This window comes from Betta splendens, chromosome 9 (genome assembly GCF_900634795.4).
Source record: "Betta splendens chromosome 9, fBetSpl5.4, whole genome shotgun sequence".
NCBI lineage: Eukaryota > Metazoa > Chordata > Actinopteri > Anabantiformes > Osphronemidae > Betta > Betta splendens.
Window position 1 is genome coordinate 10,895,241 of NC_040889.2, and position 25,311 is coordinate 10,920,551.

The 25,311-nt window shown below is 50.1% G+C and overlaps 1 protein-coding gene across 3 annotated transcripts in view; it reads left to right on the forward strand.

Moving 5' to 3' along the window:
• The window catches only part of celf2 (cugbp, Elav-like family member 2), a 140,958-nt gene that overhangs the window by 10,610 nt on the left and 105,037 nt on the right, over positions 1–25,311 (forward strand). For 2 of the 3 annotated variants that reach the window (XM_029164212.3, XM_029164213.3), the window contains exon 2: positions 17,283–17,318. The exons of the other annotated variant lie outside the window; for it this stretch is intronic. In XM_029164212.3, the coding sequence (XP_029020045.1) occupies positions 17,283–17,318 (36 nt within the window). The remainder of the gene's footprint in view (positions 1–17,282; positions 17,319–25,311) is intronic. 3 annotated transcript variants of the gene reach the window in all.

Consider the following 25,311-nt stretch of genomic DNA (forward strand, 5'->3'; position numbering starts at 1 on the left):
TTGTGATTAAACAATCAGAGGGAAACTCATCAAAGTAGTTCAGGCTTAATTGGGATCCTGTCGATTAAATAGCAGGAAAACGGTGCAATTTTGACCATTTTTAAAACACTTTATTAAGACGTTGTGGCTTTTATAAACATTCATCTAAAGGGAAAAGCCGATATTGAACTCATTTCTAAACATTTGAAAGGCTTTTGCACTACATTACTGGGCAAGCAGGGGCGTGAGTGACGTCCCGCCCATTCGGGCCCTATTGCGTGAACCCACATCTGATCCTGCTGCTCCACAGCTTCCCTCACGCCACCCGGCACAGTCGCGCGTCTGACGGTGATGCGTTCGGATGCCTCCCTGTGCCAGCTCTGCCCCGAGTAGCATTTGTGCTGCTAATCTGTCACGTGAGCCCGTCTCATCAGAGGCACGGGAACATTTGGAGTCAGGATAACAGCCTAAAAGCTTCCTGCTCCACTCTTATTGCCCAGAGCTCAATCATAAATATCTGGGATATCTCCCCTTATCTCCTCTTCATTATTGCCCAAGCCTGACGAGCGCTTGTCAGCAGAGAAGAATGTGCCTGGGAGTCTGTGGGCCATCAGTGCATGTCTCCCCCCAGAGGACGGCTCCATTTTAAGAGCGAGCGACTTTTCCTTGATGATGAAGTTATCCTCTGCGTCTCTGACCATCTGCTCGCGCCGCGGAGCTCCGACAGCCCGTTTCACTCCGGTCCCGTCCTCACGGCCGCTCGGCGACAAGCGGAGGGACAAGAAAGGCACCGGTGCTGAAAGCCGGCGCCGGCGCCACGCGGCAGCGGGTGAGAGAGGCTTCGCTGTTGTAATTGAAAGGGTACTTAACATGGGGAACGCTGGCCTCACAAGGCGACTTTCAATCGCCGGGACCGGCTCGTACGTCTAGTTGTGGCCCTTCACAGGCGCCGCCACCTCCTCGGCCTCCCGCTCGTCTCCAGTGAAGGAATGCAGCTGAGGAAGCATCTGTCTGCCTTTGAATAAAGGTGTGTGAGTGTTTACACTATTAAAGTGGATGGCGCTCCATGCCTATTGACAGAGGAGTCTATTTATTACGGCTCTCACATTATCCCTCAGTCCCCGCTGTCTAGTTGAGAGATATGTATTTGTTTATGAAGGCGCTCCGTCTCTACTCTTAATGCGCTCGCCGCTCACCCTCATTAATTCGCTTGATGGTCTTTGATTTGCCGGGCATCACTAAGTCGCATTAAGAAATGTATTTCCCAGCTCTTACTTAACGACGCTTCCAGAACCAACGCAATTAAATGCACATTTAAATGCTGAAGGTTTCCCTCTAAATTCATGAGTGGAGACAGGCGCTTGATTAGCGCCCTGCAGACAATTAAGCAGCTGGAGAAAGGTGATGCTGAGCTTTCTGGTGAGCGCCACCTTCTTTGGGCCGCTTTATTCATTACGGCATTGAGTTCAGCCCGTTCTCGGGGCGCTAATGACAGCATCCGCTGTCCGATAGGTGGAGCTAACTCTTGGTTGGCTCAACAAAGCATTGGCTAGAAAGTAGAACTGGTTTTAGCTGCATTACATCACCGCTGTGCTAAAATGCTAACTGCCTATTAAAGAATGAATGCATATAATTATTATATATATATATATATATATATATTTCTATTTCCCGTGTATTGAGGTCATTAGGACACCTTCATGCCCTCCTCCCCCCAATTTGTTTTCACGCATCTCATCTGCATGTATCCATACCTTTTGAGCTGCGCCGTTGAATGGGCCTAATTGAATAGTTGATCACATATTAATCTAATTAGTCCGTTCAGTCGTGGTCATTGTGCAGTGAATTAATTTTCTCCATCTTGTTATTGTGTTCGCTCAAGCTGGAGGCTGTCAGTGGCCCCAGATGGTTTACTGTGGCGAGCAGCACTCGTCTAACTGGGAGCTTCTCCCTTTGTTTGAGGGTCAGACTTCCACGCTGCACTCTGATCACAGCTATGACAGGATAAGAGGGAGAGAGAGAGCAATGCTACTGTACATAGTGGAAACATCAGGATTGGGATGGGACCTGAAATAAAGCCAGGAAGAAAAGGGCGAATGGGCCGTGACTGTCGAGGGTGATCATGACCGCATCCGGGTTTTCCATGAAAAGGCAACAAGTGGAGTCTAATGGGAAATATGCAGATGAATGCAAATGCGTGTTGAATGGGTCGCTCAGCGGCCCAGTGGGAGATTAAAGCTCTTCGGGATGGAGAGGGCTGTAGAGGAGGCCAGCACCGCGAGCTCGATGCTGCCGTATTAGACGGAGAAACGCATCCGCGAGGCCACTGTGGGCCTCGTCAAGCTCACCGCCATTAATCTCACAAATAGATTCATGCTGATGGCAGCCGACTCTAAAGTGATCTTCCAAACCACACCGGTAGCCACTGAAGTGATCCATGATGGACGCCTTTAATTCGATAGCATCCCCGTGAAGATGGAAGCCTGTTCTTTTGATTGTTTTACTGCAATACTGGATGTGGTTATGTTTCTCCACATGGGGGCCCCTTCAGGGTCTTCTGTATGGATTTGATGGATGAGATCCCAGGGCTGCTATTTCACACTCTTACGCAGGTTGATCGGCCCAAAGTGACTCCTGCAGAAAGAGAAGGAGACGCTTAAGAGTCTCCCCTCCAGCTCTCCACCGGTTACGCTCCACTTCCACGTTTGATCCGCCTCTCGTCTCCACCTGACGCGCAGCTGCTGCGACCAAAGGTGTCGCTCAGAGACTTCCAGCTGTAGCACAGATTCATTGGAAGACGGATCAGATGGAAGTCACATGTTCTTGGAGGCAGCGCCTTGAAGGAGGCAGAAACTCAACTTGATCAAGCAGCTCCTTCGAAAGCAACGCATGACTTTTAATGTTTCTTTGAGTTTTGAAATTATTTCTGTTAAAAGCTGAACCTTTCCTAATTGACACAACATAATCCATGTAACATATATGACTGTGTTTGCTTCGTTGTGGTCACTTCCTACACCAAAATGTCGACACTGCACCAGAATCCTGCCCAGGGATTCGCAGCATGTGGCCCGGTGCCATAACGGCGCTGTGACTACGGTGCAGCGTGTGCCAGCTCTATACATGGCTCCACTGTCTCAAAGCAGGTCTCTGCTGGCAGGTGTTAAGTCTCCAAAGCTCAGCTCCATCCAGCCGCGGCGGCACCGTCGTAAATCTTCAGTTTACTGTTAAACATGCCATCCTTCCTCTAAGAGAGCCTATAAATCAATACGGTGACATTTGCAGCTCGCACTCCCAACCTTATAAAAACACTGCTCTGCTGCGGTCAAGTTTGTCCACCAACAAAAGTTTTTTATACAACTCGCAATGTTTAGCGGAGTATATTTCCCCGAGCGGGAGCGAGGCCGTGAAGTGTCGGGGTCGTTGCGGGTCACTGGCAGCTCTCTTGGTTTCCCTGTCATTAGAGCGGAGGGACGGTGCTGTGATGGATCCTTGCTCCACGTCGGCCGTGGAATTAGCTGATTGCATGGGCCCCGGGAGGCCGGACGGCCTCCGTGCAGCCGCCCCCTGCTGCTCCAGCTGTTCGTTCGTGGTGGAGATGCTCCTTCTTAGGAAACGACTTGATGTCGACAGTGGAAATAACTTTGCCTCAGTCTCCCCCTCCCCCCTCGCTTCCCCTCTCTGTCCCATCACACTCCCCTCGTACGCGAGCAGTCCTACCGACGCAGCAAAACAAGATGTGATCGGCCTAATGTGGTTCTCGTGTATCACAGCGCTCGTGCCTGGTCTGTTTTCCACTTACATAACCTCTCCATTCTTCTCAAACAACTCCGGGCCCCGTGTTTCCTCCTTCCAGGGCATGTTGTAATAAAGTGGGAGTGTTCTGGGATGCCTCCCGTATCCATGGTGAAAAGCAAACAGCGATGATTAAGCTGCGAGCCTGGGCTCAGGCACGAGGCCAGCCGCTGATTAGAGCTATTACTTCATAACTAGGCACTGCTGTTTTCTAGGAAAACGCAGGGCACGACATATAGCAATAAAGAAATCTTTACGAGGGCTAATGGTGTGGGGGACAGTCAAGTGGATGAGAGGCGCTTCACTTGGAGTGTGCGTTTGTGTGTGCGCGGCGGAGGCTGACGTCCCCTGGGCTTCAGAGCGCTCCGTCTGGACGTGCCGCTCTCTCTCCTCTGCACATCTAGGCCCACTACCTTTGCTCCCCGCATGCTGTCATCCTCTCAGTCTGGACATCAGCGAGGGTTCGGCCGGGGGCCCCATTCTGTAGCAGACTGTTTCCCCGCAGCAACGACGACTGGTTTCCCGTCGACACACTCGACCGGGACGATCTGACATGAACGTCTCAAGTGAAATTCTGCGAAAGAGCATCGCGGACGTAATAACGAATATGCTGTTATGCAATGAATGTCAAGGGAACTTCATTTGGGTAAATAAAGCCGCGTTTATACACAAGTCCCTTCAAGAGGTTTAAGGGGAAATCAGCTTTCTAAAGAAGAGCCTTGTTGCTCTCTGCTCGGCCCCGCGCTCCCTCTCTGTGCCGTGGTCACGCTTCTGCCCAGAGCTTCAGGTTGTTATGATACAGTATCACCACAAAGGAGAATGCTCCGAAGCTAATTAAGCTGAGAGAGTCTACGGTCACTGATTGGTTGGAAGCAAACGTCATCACCTCCTCATGATAGTAAGTTTTCAACAGAGCAAAATACCAGAAGAACGCTGGCGTTTCCCTGCGTTTTGAACGTCCCCCCAGTCACTTAGCATCACCAGCTTTGCCCCACGACTGAGCTGTCTCTGTCGTGGGGCGTCGCTGCGACACACACTCCTTTGTTTGCCTCTTTCCTCCTCTCCTCTGCCGCTATCCAACGGCCCGCACTCTCCTACATGTGAAATTGAGCAAGGCCCACTAGAGACACTGTCACAGGGCCTGGAGTGGGACTTGTCCACCAAGTGGGGCTAATTATGCAAATCCCTGCCTCATCCTCATTGGCTGGGGTCAAAGCTGCGATATTAATGATTAAGCGGCGGAAGAGTGACAGCTGAAGGGGAAGAAAAAGGGGGATTGTGTGGGCGTGTGAAGGATTTGAGGAGAAGTCTCCTGCTTTCGCACACACGCACACGAACACAGCGGCATCTGTATGTGAGCGCGTTCATCTTTCCTCTTCAGTCGTTCCATGTTGCTCGCCTTTCTGGGGCGTTTTCAGCGGGGGGAAGAATCGAGCCCTTTATCTCTCAGCAGTCAACACTTCCCGTTTCCACGGCGACACGCTGCTGCATGGCTGCAGCATCTGGGTTGTATCCGTAGCGACCCCGGAACCCTGACAGGCCCTAATCTGAAGTCACAGGCCGCAGCGGGGCCCATTCTGTTCTCCTTCTGCGCGTATGATCCCTCGCTTCCATCCTCCAGAGCCTCCAGAGCCTCCAGAGCCTCCATCCTCCATGCGCCCGCCGAGATAAAAGACGGGAGAGGAAAAAAAGCGCGATAAGCAAATTCCATCAAAGTGAATTCATTTTTGAACTCCAATACGGGGCTTGGGTTTAGGAATAAAGTTGAAGACTTCAGATGAGGCTTAGCTTTAAGAAAGGGCAAAATAATTCCTGAAGAGTTGATGTTTTAGTTAATATACCTTTCAAACGGACACGTTTCAAGAGCGGCCGCGGATCCCAGCTTTCACCGTGGGCTGTGTGGAATTAGACGTCTCTGGCCACTTTTCATAACAAAAGATAAATGTAATGGCATTCGTGGATTAAGGAGAGCCCAGTGTGGGTTAATACTCAGGGAATACGTTGGAAATTTGCATTACTTCCACGTTTGGGCTGAAGGAGAGACGACTCCGGCGTGAATATGTCTTCCTAAATCCAAAACGAAGGCGGTCGTGTGTATTAGGAGCAATTAGGTGCAGTTTCCACGGGATGAAAGCGATTTCCATCAGTACGTGAGCACCTGTTGGTGTTTACGGTAACACTCCACCTTCTCCGATAATGGAGGGCATCTACGCTGGCGCGTGAGCTCAGTCGCTGTCGTGCTGCTGTGCGTCGGCGCTGGAGTCGCAGCCGTCGGAGCGCAGCTGCAGAAACCAGAGCTCTTCACGAAGCCGCCTGAGCCCAGAGAGACCGGCAGCGCTGCCAAAGTGAAAGCAGGCCAAAATCCTCCTTTCTTCCCTCCCCTCCCACTTACTCCCTATCTCCCCCCCCCCCCCCTTCTTTTTCTCTCTCTCTCCCCCATTCCCCAAGCATGAGCAATTCACAGTTAATTCAATTTTCCCCTGGCTGGGCTCACATGGGACAGCATTGGAATTCCGGTTTGTCGTGATAAAATGATTACACGGCATTGTGTTTCTCCGGGCGCCTCCCAGCGCATTTATTAGAATCTGTCAGTGTCGATGTAGATCGGCCAGCCAAAGTGCCCGTCTCCAGCGCTCCTCCTCCACACTCCGCTTCCCCTTCCCTCCCCGAAACTGGTTATTCCTTATGAAATACGTCGCTCCTGGCAGACGCATAATCTGATTACATCCGCTAGATTAAAAATATATTGAATTTTTTCCCCCCTGCACTTCTTCTTCTTCTCCTCGCCTCACACTTTAACCCCTCTTTCTCCACTTCTTGCCTCCTCCTCTCTCTCCTTCGGCCTCTTTTCCCCTCATCACCTGCTCTGCACCAGACGCTATCCTGCTCTTCCACCTGTTTTGTCTCGGAGGCTTTGGATGATGTCATTTTTGTCCATGCGATACGGGGCAGTGATCTCCACCCCCAGCGAAACCCTGATAACACGATGATTGGCGTGTTTTATCATTTATATTAAAATCGCCATGATGGTCCCGCTTTATTTCAGAACTTTTCCCAGACAGTTTGGAGAGCGGTGCTGCAGGAGGAATAATCACCCCACACAAAGCAGCTAAAGATGCTGAATCCTTTCCTTTACGTTAAAATGGGGGTAAATAAAACTCAGCTTCAACATATACTTGTGTTTTCTGCAGCCACTCACGCCGCCATCATCTCCTCGCATCACCTTCCACTTCCTCCCCCTCCGCCCTTCTCCGTCTCCTGTCTGGATAATATTACAGCTTATTATTTTTCATATTTCCATCCCTCCCTCTGCCCATACCGAGCTGTCAGTCAAGCTGTCATGTGTGATTTGGAGCTGTCACTCCGGCTCTGGCTTTCGAGTGTGGAGGTCCGATGGCTTGTTTACTGAAATTTGACTGGAGGTGTCACACTGAATAAGCCCACCTCACCCTCCTCTCCCGTTTGACTCCGGCTGTGTGTCGCCGGAGGACCCCCTGTGGGCGCCGGGCTTTGGTGGCAGAGTACTTTTGCTAGGTGGGATGTGGTTAATGACCATCTCGCGGTGCCACCATCGATTCTGGGTGGTGTTTTTAGCCAGCGTTTTGCCTTCGGTGGCTGCAGGAGTGTGTGTTTGTGTGTGTGTGTGTGTGTGTGTGTGTGTGTGTGTGTGTGTGTGTGTGTGTGTGTGTGTGTGTGTGTGTGTGTGTGTGTGTGTGTGTGCGTGCGTGCATGCGTTAGCGTATGTGTGTATACTCATTCTCTCAGCCAACCAATTACTGCCCCGAGGAGCCGACAGCTGTCGCCACCGTCGCCTTCTTCCTCCGCCATTGCTCTTCCTCCTCCTCGTGCTTCATCCGTCCTCTGGGTTGACAGGGGGGTGTCAGAGGGGAGCCTCAGCCCCGGGTCCTGCTCCCTTGGGGAGTCATTACACCACTGTGGGACTCTCCCTTTACACACACACACACACACACACACACACACACACACACACACACACACACACACACACACACACACACACACACACACACACACACACACACACACGCGCAGAGCGGTGCACAGTTTGTCTCTTCTGTCTCTTTCTATCTATCACCGCCACGTCCTTCAATTAAGCCTTTGGCTTTTGCTTTGAGGGCCGGATACACGTTGGTGTGAACACTCACACATCTAATCCTAATGTTCCCTCTGTATTTGTCATTACCCTCTCTCTAGACGTGGCTGTCCGCCGGGCTTTGTGTGTAATAGAGGCTTGCTGAGAGGAAGCACTGACACCTTCTCTTTGTTTTGGACAAATTAATCAGAAACTCCTGGTCGGCGCGCACGCTGTGACTTCCTCCTGCGGTGCTGCTGCCGCTGCTGCTGGTTAAAGTGTCCGCGTCCCTCTGCGCCGCCATCTTCCCCTTTATCTGGGACCGTAACACAAGCCACACCGGCCTTATCTGCCGCTGCACACACACACACACACACACACACACACACACACACACACACACACACACACACACACACACACACGCCGCGGCTTACGCGTGCTATCGGCCCATCTGTGAGTGGGTATTCCAGCCGTTTCACTTAGCCATGCGCGGTGAGATTGTCGGCAGCCGGAGAAAAAAAAGAATTTGGGAGAGGCGCCGAATATTTCACTTCAACCGTGAATGCGGCGTATAGATAAGGAGCTCCGGCTCCGAGTGTGTAACTGTTACTGTTGTACATACGTGCTCGCACGCGGGTGTCAGTCTTGTAGAGATTTACCTCCGACGCACTCGTTAATCACAGAATTCATTAGTCATCGAGTCTCTAATTGTTTACTTTCCCCTGCGGCAGTACTACACAGGGTTGCCGGCCCTCCCTGTTACAATTTTGGAGGAACATTATGGTAAATTAATTTTCCAGGTAACTCCGATTCGATTAGTCATTTCTGAGTACACTCTATTAGCTGGGCAATTGTGCATTTGGAGGCGTCTGGCGCTTACCTGTAGGAACAGGGAAAGTAGCAGAGAGGCAGAGTCATAAATGGAGTAATGAGTCTAAACATGAAAGGGGGAGAGAGTCGCCGGTCTGCGTCGAGTGGACTCGCAAGTAGAGCGACTTAAAAGGAAACCAATAATAAATACTTCATTTGATGCCGGTTCTCCACATTTATGTGATTCTCTCCTCCATCTGTCCCTTTTGTTTCCTACGGTGAGGATGAAGTTATTAAATTTCGTAATGACACATGGGCCGTGTGACCACGACGTTTTGACCACAGAGAAATCATAACATCGTTCTCATGTATCTATTGTGGCCTTATGAAAGCAGCAGGTACCAACTTATTAAAGGCTGGGACTCTAATATTCTCAGTTAATCTCAAGCCAGAATCAGCTTCAGCACTGATACAAGCGCGGTTTTAACCATATGTGGGTCAAACGTCTGGGCTAATTGTACTTACAGTACAAACAGATGCATGTGACCTGTTCCTGCATCACTCTCGTGTAGAACATTAGCGCCTACAGTGAGGGAGGCTGCGTTGGAGGTGGTCTCCTCCCCACGCTGCTCGTCTCGCCGCGTCCCAGCTTCTGTGTTCCAGTTTCCTGCTCCACAGACCGGATTGTGAACTAGTTTCTGAAACGGGTTCGCTAATTGGCTTCGTGGCATCTGCACTGACCTGCGAGGAGAAACGGGCGGGCGCGTGGCGCTGCTCCGGATGCCGGCGCGCTCCTCGCCGCGTTTCCACGTGTCGCCGCCGCCGCTGAATATGGATGAGCTGACGCGGGGCGATCCGCACTTAGAGGCGCGTCCGCTTTTTTCCCACAATGCTGAAATACAGACGCAATAGAGCGCATCACAAGTGAACTTACTGAAACTATGCATTATAGATCAACAAACCCCCTGTTTTGCTCCTGTACACACGCATGTGCGCGTACGTCCCCCTCGTTTCAATGAATCCGCACGCACGCTCGCGCCGCGCATCGCAAATGATGGGATTTAAACATCAACAGTATGAAATATTCATGTGTCAGTGCCAGCCACTCGAGCAGAGCTAACACCAAGGGGGATTTGCCTTCAGATCTGAGGATACTACTGCATTCATTCCTTTCTCTTTTCCTCTAACTCGCTCTTTCGCTCTGTTATGTTGCAGCGCTGGGAACCGTTGTCACACTGTTGTGTACCGATGTTTTCCTGAGCATTGTTCCACTTTTGTGTGATATCGCCGTTCCACTCTCAGCTGGCTGTTATGTCAGCGTGTCGTAAGGGGCGGGAGCGAGTGACACGTCCTCGCGCTTCTACTCTCGACTGGCGACGGAGAATCCCACACGGGGACGTAACGTCTGCTTCAGAGCTGCTTGACCGAAGAGAGAACTTTTGCCTTAAGCGATTTTAAAGCACTTCTTGTAAACAGAGCTTAAAGTCTCTCACGCACCAAATTAAAAGCCGCTCCTCATTACAGCCAATGGAAACAACTCTGAGTGAGCAGCAGATATTAAACGGCACTAGATGAAGATCAGCATAGAATCTAAGAGCGGTTCCAGTAATTAGAATTGAATTAAACAAAGTTAGTTGAATAGAATCAGGTGAAACAAATATGCTCCCTGTTCAACGTGTCTTCATGTTGCTGACAGTCTCCTGACGGGCTGTTAAGCATCCAGTCAAGACCATTAACACAGTAAATGTAGTTTATTCAGATTTGTGCATCTTGTGTCACTTCTAACAAGCACACAACAACACAGTAACTAGAAACTGCCATTAAAGGCAACTCGTGACGGGGCATCAGCACTGTTAGAAGAAGAAGGGTTTAGAGTGTGGAATCTGCCTAGACGTCTAAAGCTGCAGCAGCAAAAAGGGCAAAGAGTTTGGGTGGAAAGTTGCAGAATGAAACGTTCGGGGGCGTCAGGTGGGAAACTGTGCAGCAGTCCCAGATTGCTCAGTGAAAGCGAATGTGATGGAGTATACGGAGATACAAAGAGTGCCATTGGGGGGACCGGGGAGTCAGATATGGCTCCAGTGGTCATCGTTCCTCCTGAGATTCATCCCCCTTTTTCCATTTAAAAGATGTGATTACACTGCAACAATGTGCGCACACACTTTCACGCACGCTGCCGGCGGTGGCGATGCAATTTAGGTTCGAAGGAAGGGATAAGGAGAGAGAGGGAGCCAAGAGGGAAGGGGAGAGGTGAAAGGCAGCCGTGTACGAGATGTAAGGAAGAGTCTCTCTCTCTCTCTCTCGCTCGCCCGCTCTCTCGTTTGTCATTCTGTCAGCGCTGTATGCAGATGAGGAGCTAATATGATATCTCTGCTGAGCTGATGGATGTTTAAAATGATATGGCAACCCAGAGCAGCCTCGCCGCATGCTGCCTGCCAGGGAGTGTGTGTGTGTGTGTGTGTGTGTGTGTGTGTGTGTGTGTGTGTGTGTGTGTGTGTGTGTGACTAAGTGAAAGCGATATTCAAATCAGCGTAGCGGTGACATGCAGTGTTCTCTTAAATGTGTTTGTGGTTTGTAGTTTGTGAATGACTAGCAAACGTATCCAGCGTATAAAGACTAAAGACGCCGAGCGTTCCGTCGAGTGCAAACAAATGAGCGCGTTCGCCGTCGCTTCAGTGCAACGACTGGAGCCAGATGTGAGCCCGCCTTTTCTCAGCCCATGAGTGTAACGTACCGTTTGGCGGTTTGTCGATCGATATTCAATCAAACTGTAATATCGTCATATGAAAAGCGGGCGATGGTCGTCAGACGTGTAGGAGAAGACGCGCTTATTGGCATCAATTAGAGTTTAAATGAAAAGCAGTAAGTGCCTTTGAGTTTGGGCCTCTCTCCACATTGTCATGGTGGTAATGAGGAGAGGGGGGTGGCAGTGAAGACGAGGGGGGGGGCAGGACTGATTGGATTCTCCACAGACTTCATTAGTTAAAACAAAGCCAGTTGTCCATTTGGGCTCTTTCGCAGCCTAATTGATATTGATTTACTGATTTGCTCAGGGGTGATTTAAAAGCATGTTTGCTGTTATCGTCAATGCTGCTTTTCCTCCGCGCGACGCTTCCCTCCCGAGGCCTCGGCGCTTCATCCTCCTGGATGAGGAGCGGTCGCGACGAGCGTTTCTGCCCTCGCTCGAGTGCTCTTCCACCCTTTTAGTTGTGGCGTGGCGCTCAGCAGCCACGGCTCCTTACGCACCGCGCGCTCCCACTTTGTCAGCACCGTCGCGTTGTTTTAAATTGGAAAAATTGAGAGACATAATTCTCCTTTCTACCTAATTTCCCTCCGTGATCCAGGCTTGTCAGTGCAACAAATTAGCGAGGGGTGATCCTTTGGTTTTGGACTCTTCAGCGCTGATGGATCATTATCTTTTCCATAACTCAATAATAATAGTTATCATAAATGGTTAGCGGTTGGTTAAGTGAGGCACTGAGATCAATGGCAGCGGCGCTGGCGTGGGAATGAAGGCGGCCTTTTATCATGGTGATGGATGGCAGGCCTGCTCTTAATGTGACATGTTACGATCATATCAATTTGTCCTCGGTTCTCGTCGACATCGCTTTATTGCCTCTTGGTCTCTCACAGTCCGTCACCCTGCACTGTAAATTCCACCGTGAAGTGGCAGCGCGCCAGAACACTCCATAAACCAAGCGTTTCTCCTCTTCCCCACTTCTCCTCCACCTTTTCCTCCTTTTCCGCGTCTGGCTTTTGCTCTTTGCGTCTCTTTAATCCACCTCTACTTTGATACGTCTCTTTGTGTGTTTACCGCCCTCCTCCCCTCCGATCCTCCACGGGCCTCGGCTGACAGCCTCAACCAAAGAGTGAAGGAATCAGACTGGGATTAAAATGTAATATCAGACTATTAAAGAGATTAGTAGTTGACATTTCGTCGTCTGAGCTACCCCCAATCTGATGAACTGGCATTCATGATATTGATTTATTCCCCCCGGCCGCTTTTATCGGCCCGCATTCGCATGGACAGCAGGAGATCTGATATGGTGGCCTTTTTATGAGGCACCTTGTCACAGAGGCTTTGGCGATAAGTGACCGCCGAGCGGCTGCCAGCAACGATTGTTTAGGGAAGTGAAGTTTATTCATCAAATGTATAGTTTTGAAAAGCCAGCAGCAAGAAGGTGGATGAAGAAATGAGGGATTTCCTTTCCTCAAACGGACAGAAGCAAGGTCCCACTATTGAAGCCGCTAATGAAGGCTCTCGATTGAACAGCAATGCCACAAAAGAGCCTTAATTATGTCCAATTATGACAAACCATCATTTCAGCCCAATTATGCTGCTCATTCGTCAGGGCTAACAAGGTAGCGGGACGTGATTAAGCTCCCCTATTAGTCTCTTTGTCAACACCGTTCACAGATATGCGAGCAGCACAAGTCGGCGATGAAAGGAGAACATTTGTAACATTCAACTGCGTAAATATTGTTCATTCATACCGTACGTTTCATTTCTGCATCCATCCGTCCGCCTCTACTCACCGACCTCTTAGCCCTTTTTCTTGTAGAGAGTCTAATTCAGTTCTTAGCATTGTTTAATAATAATACTGATGCTCATTGAGATGCTGCAGTGCCCCCTGCAGGGCTGGAGGTCACAGGGATGGGAAACATTAGTGAATAAACCTGCTGTTGTGTCCGTCTCCCCAGTCAGAACCTCCATGCATCTCAATTTAACCAGTGTTGTGTCGTACACCCTTGCCCTCGTGTTTTCGTTCACACAGACAAAACACACACACACACACACACACACACACACACACACACACACACACACACACACACACACACACACACACACACACAGTTTATTGTTGTGACCTGTTGGGGAGGGCGGCATCAGTAATGCGTGATGCGTGCCTCCATAACGCCTGCCTCATTTGCATGTGTGAGGAGGTCTGGGCTAATGGAGCTGATCTGTTGCGCTGTTATTAAATGGAGGAAGAGCAGGGGAAGCAGCGGAGGTGGATGGAGAGGGGGTTGTTATTAAAAAGGAGGAGGAGGAGGTGGAGGGAGGTAGACACAAAGAGGGGGAGGTCTTCTCCCGAGCTATGATTGATGATACAGGAACCTCTCCTTCACTGATTTTTAGCTTGTTCTACAATTAGCATTGATCACACACACACACATGCACGCACACAGGTGTGCATGCATGCATGTGTGTGTGTGTGAGTGCAGCCAGACTGAATCTCCTTTCAATCTCACAAGGTAAATGAGGTCTAATACCTCTCTCCCCTTTACAGCAGGTCATTGAAACATCCTCAGAAAGTCACACGTGTGTGTGGGTGTGTGTACTTGTACTCTCATCAAAGTGAGAACCAAAAAAACCTATTTTCCTACCAAAATGAGGATATTTTGACAAAGTGAGGACTTCTGGTTCAGATTAGAGCAATGGTTAGACGTCTGCCTTTAGTGGTGATGGTTAGGGTTAAGGTAAGGCGTTAGGGAAGCATTATGTCAATGGGGATGTGAACGACCGTGTGTGTGTGTGTGTGTGTGTGTGTGTGTGTGTGTGTGTGTGTGTGTGTGTGTGTGTGTGTGTGTGTGTCAGCCTTTTCATAGCAGCTACGTGTTCAGTTTGGTCGTGATCCTTTCTGTTTGTAATAGACCTTTACTTCTTTAGTTTACGGAAAAACCTCTCGTCTCTCTTGTCGTTTCCAAACTCTTTTGTGTTTTATCATGATCTGAATTGCAAAGAAGCCAAACCTCTCTTCTTAAGACAGAACCCTCACACAGAAGTAGTGCTTTTGAGCCGACGGCTTTGACAGGTTCAAGTGCAGCCATGCTTGGAGTTGCGGGGAGCTTTAGAGCTGTGGCGTGGATCATGGCTGAACAACAGCCTCGCTCGCATGGATCCGCCCAGCTCCCGTCGTCACGAGCCTCCAGCGCTTTGCCACAGCTGTCCACGAGACTCGTTTCCCCACGTGTGAGCGCACATCTGTGTGGAGGAAGACCACGTCATCCCAACACCCAGCTCAGCGCTGTCTCACACACGCAGGCCGTATATACATACATGCCGGCGGACGTGGGACGTCTAGAGAGGGTGCGAATGGATTTAGCAGCGTTTAAAGACGTGTGCATTTGGGTGCGCTGATTGTGAGAACTGTATGCGAAGCCGCCTGTGCGTATGTGAAAGACAAGCTGGCAGGTGAGAAGGAGAGAAGTGTGAGGACGACGCCGAGGGTGTTAGAATGACAGATGGGCTGTGGGGAGGATCATGACGATGGGAAGAAGGCTGTTTAGCAGAGGAAGCAAACCAAAAACAGCCATTTAATGCTTCAATCGCCTCAAACCTATTTGAAAACATACAGAGAAGTCCTCGTTTGGTGACACATCCTGTTCTGGTCTCTTAAGCGTCCAAGCAGGGACTTCATTGCCGATAGCGCGCTAACGCCGGCTCCCTCTGATCGAAGCATCTGTGTCACTTCCAATGCGTCTTTGAGAGCGTGTTTAGAAGAAAGCGGGCGCGGGGGGGCGTCTTTTTGAAGCCTCGCCATGGGAGCGCTCCTGCGGTCGGTGCTGTTCAGTGCGGTGACAGCTGGCTGCTGGTGTCTCCCTCCACGCCCTGCGTGAGTGTGTGCGTGGCCACGTCCAGAACCGCCCGCCCGCCGGCCCGCGGGCCTCTCCGGGTCCCGCCACCTGCTCCGCCGCCCGAGGACTCGCTCACGTTCCGGCGCCGCGTTGCGTCTGCGTGGGGCCAGAAGCGGCGCGAGGGCCTCACGCGCTGCCAGAAAGCTGTCCGTCGTCAGGCAGAGGTCTGGCTGCGTTCCACCTGGATGCTGATTTACCATCTGTTTCCATCTCAGTGATCAATTCTGACCCAAATCTACTTGGCTCGTGCAGATGAACAAGGGGCAATTGAAACTCGAGGAGTCGGACCTGCAGTCGCTGAAATATGACTCAATTTGTAGTAAAGCATTTCTTAAACGACTGGTGTCATCATCATGAACTGCGTCGTAGAGCACTTTAGCTTAAATTTCAAATGACTTTTGAAAAAAACACTCAAGTCCTATTCATTAAAATAAATAATCCGATGTCTTTAAAGAGTTTCGCTCAAGGACAACGAAATGATCAAGACATAGATGTTTATACAGTCCCTCGTTATTTTATCTGCTCAGAATCTCCCAAATCAGCATGTGTGCAGGTTTCGAGTGCTATTAAAATACAGAGTTACAGTTTGGGTGCAGTAGAACAAACGAGACGAGACAGTTGACAGACGTACCTTTCAAAATAAAGCATCAATTAAAATCTAAGGTCCATGTTCTCTCTCTTTATAATAAACAGTTTAAACTGTAGAAAAGATATACATATACATACATACAAAAATACACATACACATATATTTCATCATCCTTAAGACCCTTGAGTCTTATCTAGTTAGTTTTGTCCCATTGCCGTAATGAAGAGATGCTTGTGTGCTTTAACTCAGCTGTATTAAACAGCTTCATTCATTATAAGAGTGGAAACACTTTGTATGTATGTATTCATGTATGGCAAAGTTTTACCGCATGTGTAGCTCTGTGTGTGTGTGTGTGTGTGTGTGTGTGTGTGTGTGTGTGTGTGTGTGTGTGTGTGTGTGTGTGTGTGTGTGTGTGTGTGTGTGTGTGTGTTTGTGTGTGTGTGTGACGTTTAAAGCTGCGAGCGTGAGCAGTGTGTGTGTGTTTGATGTTCCATTTACCCTTTTTCATAATTCATGGCGTTGGGAAAATGGACCGAAGCGGAGGTGGCTCTCGCGTGCGCGTGAGCGTAGCAGGATAACAGGCTGAGTGTTCCGCGGTTGGAGATGAAACAGACAAGAGTGTGTCTTTGAAATGCAAAGAGCGGTGATAGTGGTGATTGGCTACTGCGTCGAGGAGGAGCGAGGAGTTTTTTCCCGGCGTTTCATCATGACACACACACACACACACACACACACTGGTTATTAATGACAGCATTGTTAATTTGTTGTTATTTTACTCACCTCTCTGGCTCAGAACTGGAGCTAGTGCAGCTCTGCTCTAAACTCGGCTGGGTTGGGTGTTTGTTAGTGTGAGTACACACACACGTACAGTGTCTAACGTAGGGGCCTGGGGACCAATTTATTTACATGCAGTGGAAGAGGAACAGACGATTGGAGGAAGGGATAAAACAAAAAAGGGAAGGAGGGAGAAAGAGGAAGCAGCAGGGAATTATGGAGAAAACCCAGTGGTACGAACAAGTTTCTCTACTGTTCCCAAGGACAGACGAGACCAATTTACTATTCAGATGCCTCAGTGTGTGTGTGTGTGTGTGTGTGTGTGTGTGTGTGTGTGTGTGTGTGTGTGTGTTGGCTTGCCAGCATCTTTTGTGCTTCCTATCATATTTCCACAAACACTAAACTCGACGGCTCCCGACTGTTTCGCTGCCACCGTCTCACCAAAGCAGCAAAACTAAAGCTGTGTGTGTCTGGAGCTTGGGTCCAGTTCGCAGCTGGACGCTCTCCAAAGCAGCACCGACGTCTGACACGCACACTGATGTATATTTGTCTTTAAGGGTCAGCGATTTTCAAACGTCCCCTCTCTGTCTTCTTGCGTTGCAGGCAGGACGCCAGTGACCTCTCTGGACCAATACAAAGGTACTGTCATCCCCTTTCTCCCTTTGCCCTTCACTCTTCCCTTCAGCCTCATCCCCGATGAGGCGCCCAGCGCATCTCCAGGCTTCAGGCCAAACACTGACTACATCAACAGGCATTTTAGCTCCACCACCGCCGTGGCGCTGGCGTGGCGTTGCAGAAAGGGGGGAGGGGGGGTGGGGATAACGTAGAAGGACAGCAGGCTGATGAGACCGGCTGCTAGGTGGGGAGGAAAGGAAATAAAGGGAGGAAAAATGGGAAATTGGAAGCGAGAGATGTGACGCGGCTCAGATCTACGGCCGAGGAGGGTCATTAAACTAAACCCTTTGGCGACAGAGCGACACATCAAGCGAAGGGAGGGGAGCGGGTTTAAATAAGGGCTGGTCTTAAAATAGCAGCACCTATTCCTCTTCTGAGGCAGCGTTAACAAGAGAAGAGCGAATATCCTGCCCTGAAAAGCACCGGAGGCCCCGCCCCCCCTCCCCCCGCCGCCGCCGCCGATGCCGCCTCACCTGTACGAACCATTTAACATCCTCAGAACGCGTCTGCGGAATAATAAGCTGCCCATAAGGCTTTATGACCTGGGTTATAATCACTCATAAAAACCAGCCATTAACGCTGACAGTTTGCATGAACTACACGTGGAGCGGCTCCTTCCGCTAGCAGCACGTCTCATAAACATTTATAGGACCCATAATGCATCAGTGTGGTCGTTGCGCATCGTGATTTTGTCGTGTTTGCGCTGTTGTGTTGTGTCGTTTGCGTGACCCGACGCTCCCCGGCGCTCGGCCCGCGTCAGTGACGGAACCAGTGGGACGTTTGAGCGGATCCTCCCCCGTTCGGGTGTGTACGTGTTGAGTGTGAACGAATGCGAGCGTGACGTTCGCGCTAGTTGTGAGGCTTTGACTGACGTCTCCCGCATTCATTGTCAGATTTGAGCTTCAGCTGAATCCGCGAACCGTTTTTCTCAGAAAGTGGAGCTCAAGCAGAAACGTTTGGCAGGATAAAGCGCGAGCGGCTCATCTGTTCACGGCAGAAGACAGAGGTTCCGCGCTCTCAGCGAGGCGTCACCTGCGTGGAGCGGGTTCCGGGTCTCTGTGAGTTGAATTTCATTCAGCGGTGAAATGAACTGAGTCTAATGGCTCCCGTGAAAGTGAGGAATCCATTTAAAAACTTTGTGTTTATTTGAAAAATGCCCATCGGTAATGTAAAGAATATGCAGTTTTAATGCGCTGCATCACACAGGCCTTTAAGTAACATCAGCTCGCAGGATTTCACTTTAACTTTATTATTTATTGTTATCCCTCTATTGATTTCACCTCAGCACTGTTGCATTTTAAAGCCGGCAAATCAGCTCGGATCTCGGCGACGAGACGATTCTGTGAATAATTACGATGAATGGTTTTTGCTGTTGTTTGTGTCTCTGATTGGAGAAAATCGCGGGGGCCGTGACGGTCGCACACGCGCGCGGACGCCGTGTTACACGCTTATCCGCCGCACAGCTGCGTTATCCCGGAGTGTGTATGCACGCCTGTGTTTACGTCCTCTCAGCGGCATCACCGCCCACCCACACACACACACACACACACACACACACACACACACAATCACACACACACACACACAATCAGACAAACCAGAACTGGGCGTATAATTTGATCCTGTGCGCTCTCCTCCTCTAATGAAGCTCTCCAGTGGTTTGACTGACACCCGGCTCGTTATTTAACCTTCTGTTTCGGGCCACGAGGAGAAAGCGGAGCTGGGAGGCGGAGGAAACGTGGATGCGGTGGAGGAGATTGGAAAAGTGGAAGCTGGGGAGCTGGAAAAGAGGGCGAGGTGGGAGTCGGGTAAATGGGGGATGAATAATGGGACGAGGAAGACGAGGAAGTCCAACGACAGACGAGCCCAAGTGGGAGGAAGAGAAAGGAGGACAATAGCAATCAAGAGGAGAGAAGACAGTGTGGGGGGAGGAAAAGTTGTGTATAATTGCGGGTCTTTGTGCTGATAATGTTCTTTGAAGACACACAGCTGATAATTAGCGAGCGTGGCTCCACTGACGCCTTCCAGCATCGGTCATCATGAGCCCTAAAACCTGCTATTGGCTCTGACACGACCTCCTGAGGAGGGAAGGACGCCGCACGGCACACGCACGTGCACACGTGCACACGCACATGCACGCCTCGTCTCCCTCAAAACAATAAACAACTGGGCGTAAACAAGCGGCGATTAGCGTATGAATAGCGACGGCTCACAAGTGGAACAGACACGACAGCTCTCTGAAGGCCTCCGGTTCCTCTTTGGCACAAGGGCTGCAGGTGTGCGCACACACACACACACACACACACACACACACACACACACTTCCTGTTTACTGAGCCAGACGCACACAGACAGCAGAGACTGTAATTACAGGGATCCACACAATGTGGCGTCCCGGTACGCTGCGTCCGTTATTGCCTCCCCGGTTGCCACATGACAACAGCAGCCCCTCGCTATGGCGACTGCTCGCCCCGCCGCTCCTGGCCCCGCCCCCCTACTATCCCCACATCTGAATATTTATGAGGCAGGAACTGGCTCAGTGCAGGCGGAAGACACCGGCTGGAGCATTCTCCCTCCTCGGCAGTGACAGTTATCAGTGTTAAAGGCTCCTTCCTGAGCTCTAATTTATCCCCAAGTGAGGGAACGTCCGACGAGAGCTGCCGTTTGGAAGACGCGCTTTGTGAAAACGCTGCCACTCGGCGTAATTGGCGAACAGGTGACGTCATCTGACGGCGAGGGAGACGCGGGCGAGTTTGGAGCAGCAGACGAAGGTTTTCCTCCGTAAAAGATCGACTGCGTCCAGCCATCGGAGGCGAGACGCAGTCAGCAGTTCTGCTGAGTGGATGCAGAACCAGAACCCTGCAGGGCGACGCCCGCCAGAGGCCTCGGCCTCGTGCTTCTCCATCGTCCCAGCAGGAAACCCAGGCGTCTGTAAATGAGAGGCTGGTGTCAGGCTCGCTGTTCATCCATATTTCATCTAAATACATGAATTATGAAGAGCTGCTAATGACAGGGAGGGACGGGGGGGGTGTCTGCAGAGAGATGGACGCACGTCTGGGCATCACTTCCTCTACGTCACTGGATGACACAGATCCACACTCACTCAACGGCAGGGAATGAAAACTACAGTATGACGTAATATTCGTTACTAATTCAATTAGAAAAACAATTTATATAGATTTAAAATAGTATATATTCTTATACGACATGCAGCATGCATGCGTATTATATGAATATATAAATAAAGTTTTGCTTGTTTTGTGCTAACCTGTACTAGTAGCATCTCTGACGGAGGTTGTGGTCTTGTTGCTCATTCTTCTGAAGCTCCGCTGGTACACATAAAGCAGTACACACACACACACACACACACAACGTGCCCCAGGGGCTTCTGGGAGAGCGCGGTGTTTTGTTTCCAGCTGATGCTCTCTGAGGCGGCAGGAAGCTGGCGTCGTGGGCGTGTCTTCACATTCCGGTGCCGTCCCTAAACAATAAGGCGTCTATTTATGATGCGTCGCTTGCTATTATTGTGCAGTCGACACGGAATCAGTCTCGATTGCCTGCTTGTTTGCTCCTACAAGCAACTTCTACCCCAGCTGAAACCTTGTTGTTGCTGTAATTAATCATTATCACGTTAATTCTGAGGCGTTTGCACCATTAGGAATAAAGAAGCACACTGGTTGTTTGTGTTTTATTAAATCACTTGTGTGAGTAAAAACCTTCCAATAACGAGTGCGAGCGTGAAGAATATTGCTGGATTCCCCTCGAGTCTGCGTTTCGTCTACATCCGCTTGTCTCCACGCTCGTCTTTTGCGGCTCTGCTTTGTGTGCGTGTGTGTGCGTGTGTGTGATGTTGGGGGAACTCAGTGTGACTTCTTTTTTTTCCCCCAAATTCCTTTTTTTTTTTTTTTTTTTGAGAGGATCCAGATGGCTGAGAGACAGGTGAGCCAATTAGCAAGTCTCACTACACAGCGACATCATCACGCTGGCGAAGCACAACAGCCAAACACACACACACGAGCATCCCCTCAACACATCCCCGTCGCACACGGCACCGCCGCCGCCATGCCCCGTGTCAGTTGATCTGTACATCGATGTCATGGCGGATCCTAAATTGATTTTCCAATCTGTGGCGATGCAGGGAATGATGACAAACGATCCCCCGATTGGAGCGTCTTATTACGGCTGCCTGCGACATACATTACTGCGCCTATGGTGTGGCCCATTATGCATGTTTTATACGACCCAGAAAACAGGCATAATGGGAAGATTTGAATTGATTTGCTTGTGTATTCATTTATTTTCAAGGAGCCAAAAATATTTCAGCAAGCCTCGCTGATGTTCATTATAATTCTAATGAGGTCGAAATCTTCACAAAGGAGGAGAAAGCGGCGGGAAGACGGCAAGTCTAAACACGACAACAACCTCTATCCCTCTCTCCTCCCTTCATCCCCTTCTCTCTGGTTCTACCCCTCCGCTCTCGCGTCGTCTCCGTCTCTGCTGCTGTTGAGCAGCTGAATATTAGACGTGGAAAATGCAGATTTTTCCATTAATGAGCCCAAAGCTGCTGTGGAAAACACGGCCACACCTGACCCCATACGCTCATCCCATCGTCTGTACGTGAGCGGTACCGGCGCATATGCATCCAAACCAGGCAACACACACCCTTGTGCGGTGCTTATTATTTAGATGGCTCTTGTTTGTGTATTTTTCTATTTGTTAAGGGATAATTGAGCGGCCATGACGGCCGCTTTCCCACCTAATGGAAGGGGACAAATTAATCTCCCTGTGCTAATGTCTGCAAATGGAACAGGACCATTCCTGCCGTGCTCAACCAACCTGCTGTGAGTGAGTTGAATCAGCGGGAGCGTCAGGTTGACGCTTTTAGATGCATCTGTCAGCTGGTGATTGATATGAAGCAGTGTGTGGTTCCAGTTCTTTCTGTCTGGGCTTTCAGAGGCTGTTCACTACTGAGTTTTGTTGGAAACAAACTAAGTCTGAGTTAAACTGCCATTAGATCAGATGCAAGGAGAAGCTAGATTAGCAATTAATAAGAACCGCTGCTGGAGATGTTCAAGAGATGGCAACGAGTCAAAGAGGTTATTAAGTGCAGCAAGTAATGAAACACTTTGGCTTCCTTTAATGCAACTTACATGAAACGAGACGCATCTCAGATCCCAGGACTATGAGTGTGTGTATGTAGCCCACAACCACACATTATAAACTTTGAACAAAGTGTTAAATGCCTCAAAGACCTGTAGTTTGCTTACTAGGACCGAAGGTGCCTGTGCAACAACAACTTGCCTTATTACAGCAAATTGCAGCGCTTGGGCCTAATCAGTAATTAGTAATGGCTCACTTTTTCTAAATAACTTTGTCAGCATTGTTGCATGAAGCTGCCTGATCTCTGCAGACGTTTCCTACCTGCATCTGAATATAGCCTGTGTTCACGCCTGTGTATGTTCCTAATGGGTTGTGGAGACAGGGTGAACATCCCCCTGTTTTCTCATCTTAATAGCCCATGATCCTGGAGCCGCTCTGCCTCCTAAGCCTCTTCCCGTGGATGACCTCCAGGGAAGATTGTTGCTGCTGTTGGAGTACGGAGGAGTTGATTACGCGGCTTTGTTCTAAGCATATGCCCGTCCTTGGCTCGGGAGAGAGAGAGAGAGAGAGAGACGGAGAGAAATCCAGCAGATGAGAAGAAGAAGAAGAAGCAGGGGAGGCGCCTTATCTCTCCCTCTGGGTCTCGCCGCCTTTAATTTCAGATTGTCTTCGTGACCTTCTGGCCCCGCCCGGTTCATCCCGGCCCTCTGCTGCCTCGCTTGTTTACTGTCCCATAATAACATTGTCAATGACAACAATACGCTCGCTTATCGCGAGGTGTCGGCTGCCACAATGGCTGAATGGCAGCGTAATGGGAAGGCGAATTCGTCCCGTTGTCATCTTCGAGTCTTTGGAGGCGCTCTCCTACTCGGACGCGTGTGCCGGTGAAAGATAAGATTAATTCTTTATTTCGTCGGCTGATTGCGGAATCTTGTATCTAATGCAATTTTTATTTCTCACCTCCCTCCCTCTCTCTTCTTTCCCTTTTCTTTCAAACTGCAGAGTCAAGCAGTTTTTTTTTCCCCTCTCTCTTTGGGGAAAAAATCTAAATAATTTATCTGTGTTTTGGTGCATTTTTTCCCTCTCCTGTACTTAGAGGGAGAGTGGAGAGAAATGGAACGAAGGCAGGCATGAGGAAAGGCAGATGAGTGTTTTTTTTTTTTTTTTTGAATGGGACGAACGTGAGCGGCGTGCTGAGCGGAGCAAGAAAAAGGAGCAAAGGGTGGCGGGGGGGGGGGCGGGGGCGCAGAGGGGTGAGAGGGGGCAAAGAGGAGCCTACAGACTTTCATAATCCCTCTTTTATTAATGTGAAGCCAAGCTCAGCAGAACGCGGGCTCACATCTGACTTTAGGCCCCGCTGTCTGTATCCTACATGCAGATCTGCCTGACTGGCTGAGTTCCGCCCCTCGCATTCACCGCGCCAGTCAGCCGTTCGTTCCGGTCCCAGTCTGGCGCGCTTCCGCCCGCAGAGTCAAACTCTCGAGTGTTTTGATCCCGATCAGGTCCCGGCCTCCGCTTTTGGCACCGAAAAAGCCCAAAAAAAAAAAAAAAAGCATCCTGCGTCCTCGCTGAGCCCGGCGCGTTGCCATGACAACGGCCCTTACATCACTCAGTGCCCCCCATGTAGCCAATGGGCACTGACCTTTCGCTGTCAGAGCGTGTTAGGGAGCAAGAGACTCAGAGAGAGGAAGGGAGAGACGGGGGAGAGCGAGGCACTCGCCGGAAACAACAAACACAAATAGGTCATTAAATTGTAAGCGCAATTTAAAAGAGACGGAGGCTCCTCGGATTGAGCCGTGGCCTGCAGTTGCTGCCCTGTCAGCACCGCCGTGTTTGTGTGTCCCGTGAATGACAAAAACAAGATGCTCGTCTGCAGAAGACCTCATGTTCCAGCTCAGCGGGGAGGCGAGTGGCCTCACGCGAATGCAGTGTGAAAGGGAGGATTTAAAACGGTGAACAACATGCAGCCGATGCGTAGCGGGCAGAGCTTGTGTCATTATGTGCGGGCCGGTGCCTGGTGACTCAGGAAACATAGGATCACCGTCGCACCCGCGAGTCTCCGGGTCAGACTGTAGACGAAACAACCCACCCCTGATCAAATCGCACACAGCTGCTTGACAAGATATAAAAATGACGCCCCTGGGGCTGCGGGAGCAGTTGTCCGTGTTGGCGGGTTCACACGTCAGCGCTTTTCTATTAGCGCGGATAATCACGTCAGGAAGCTGCATACAAAACGCTCATGTTTAGCAAAGCTGCCTGACGCGTGATCCCACACATTACCCAGGGTGGCGAGAGCGACACGGGCCCCAAAGGGCAAGACATGGAGCCTGTGCCACGGAGCATCACGTCACTTGTGCAGTTTTTACGCGCTTTACGTTCAGATTGAAATGAGGAGTAAGCGACATATGATCAGTTCCTGCAGCATCTGTTTGACTTGAGCAGATGCACTGGCTCCTTGTGCTCGGCGCTGGTTAGCATCGGCCCGTTCCACGCTGGCGTTCAACTCTTTCTTTTTTCTTTTTTTTTTTTTTTTTTTTTATCGACACACTTGCCCCGTGTCAATATTTGTCACTGCTGCGAGCCTGCCATCGGTTTTGGCAGGCGGAGGATGCGGCGAGAGGCTGATCCGATTTGAATGGTAAACAACAGAGGCGGAAATGGGTAATTAAGTTAGAACTTAGCAAAAGTGTCTGCTGCATTTTAATAGCGGCGGCCCGTTCACGCCGGATAATTTAGGATTTCAATTGTTGTTTTTCAGTGAAATGCAGGTGTTTTGTGAAGACAGATGATTTTGCCCCGTATGCCAAACATTCTAATGAAGCTCACGTACGATCCATAATTTTAACTATCCCCCACC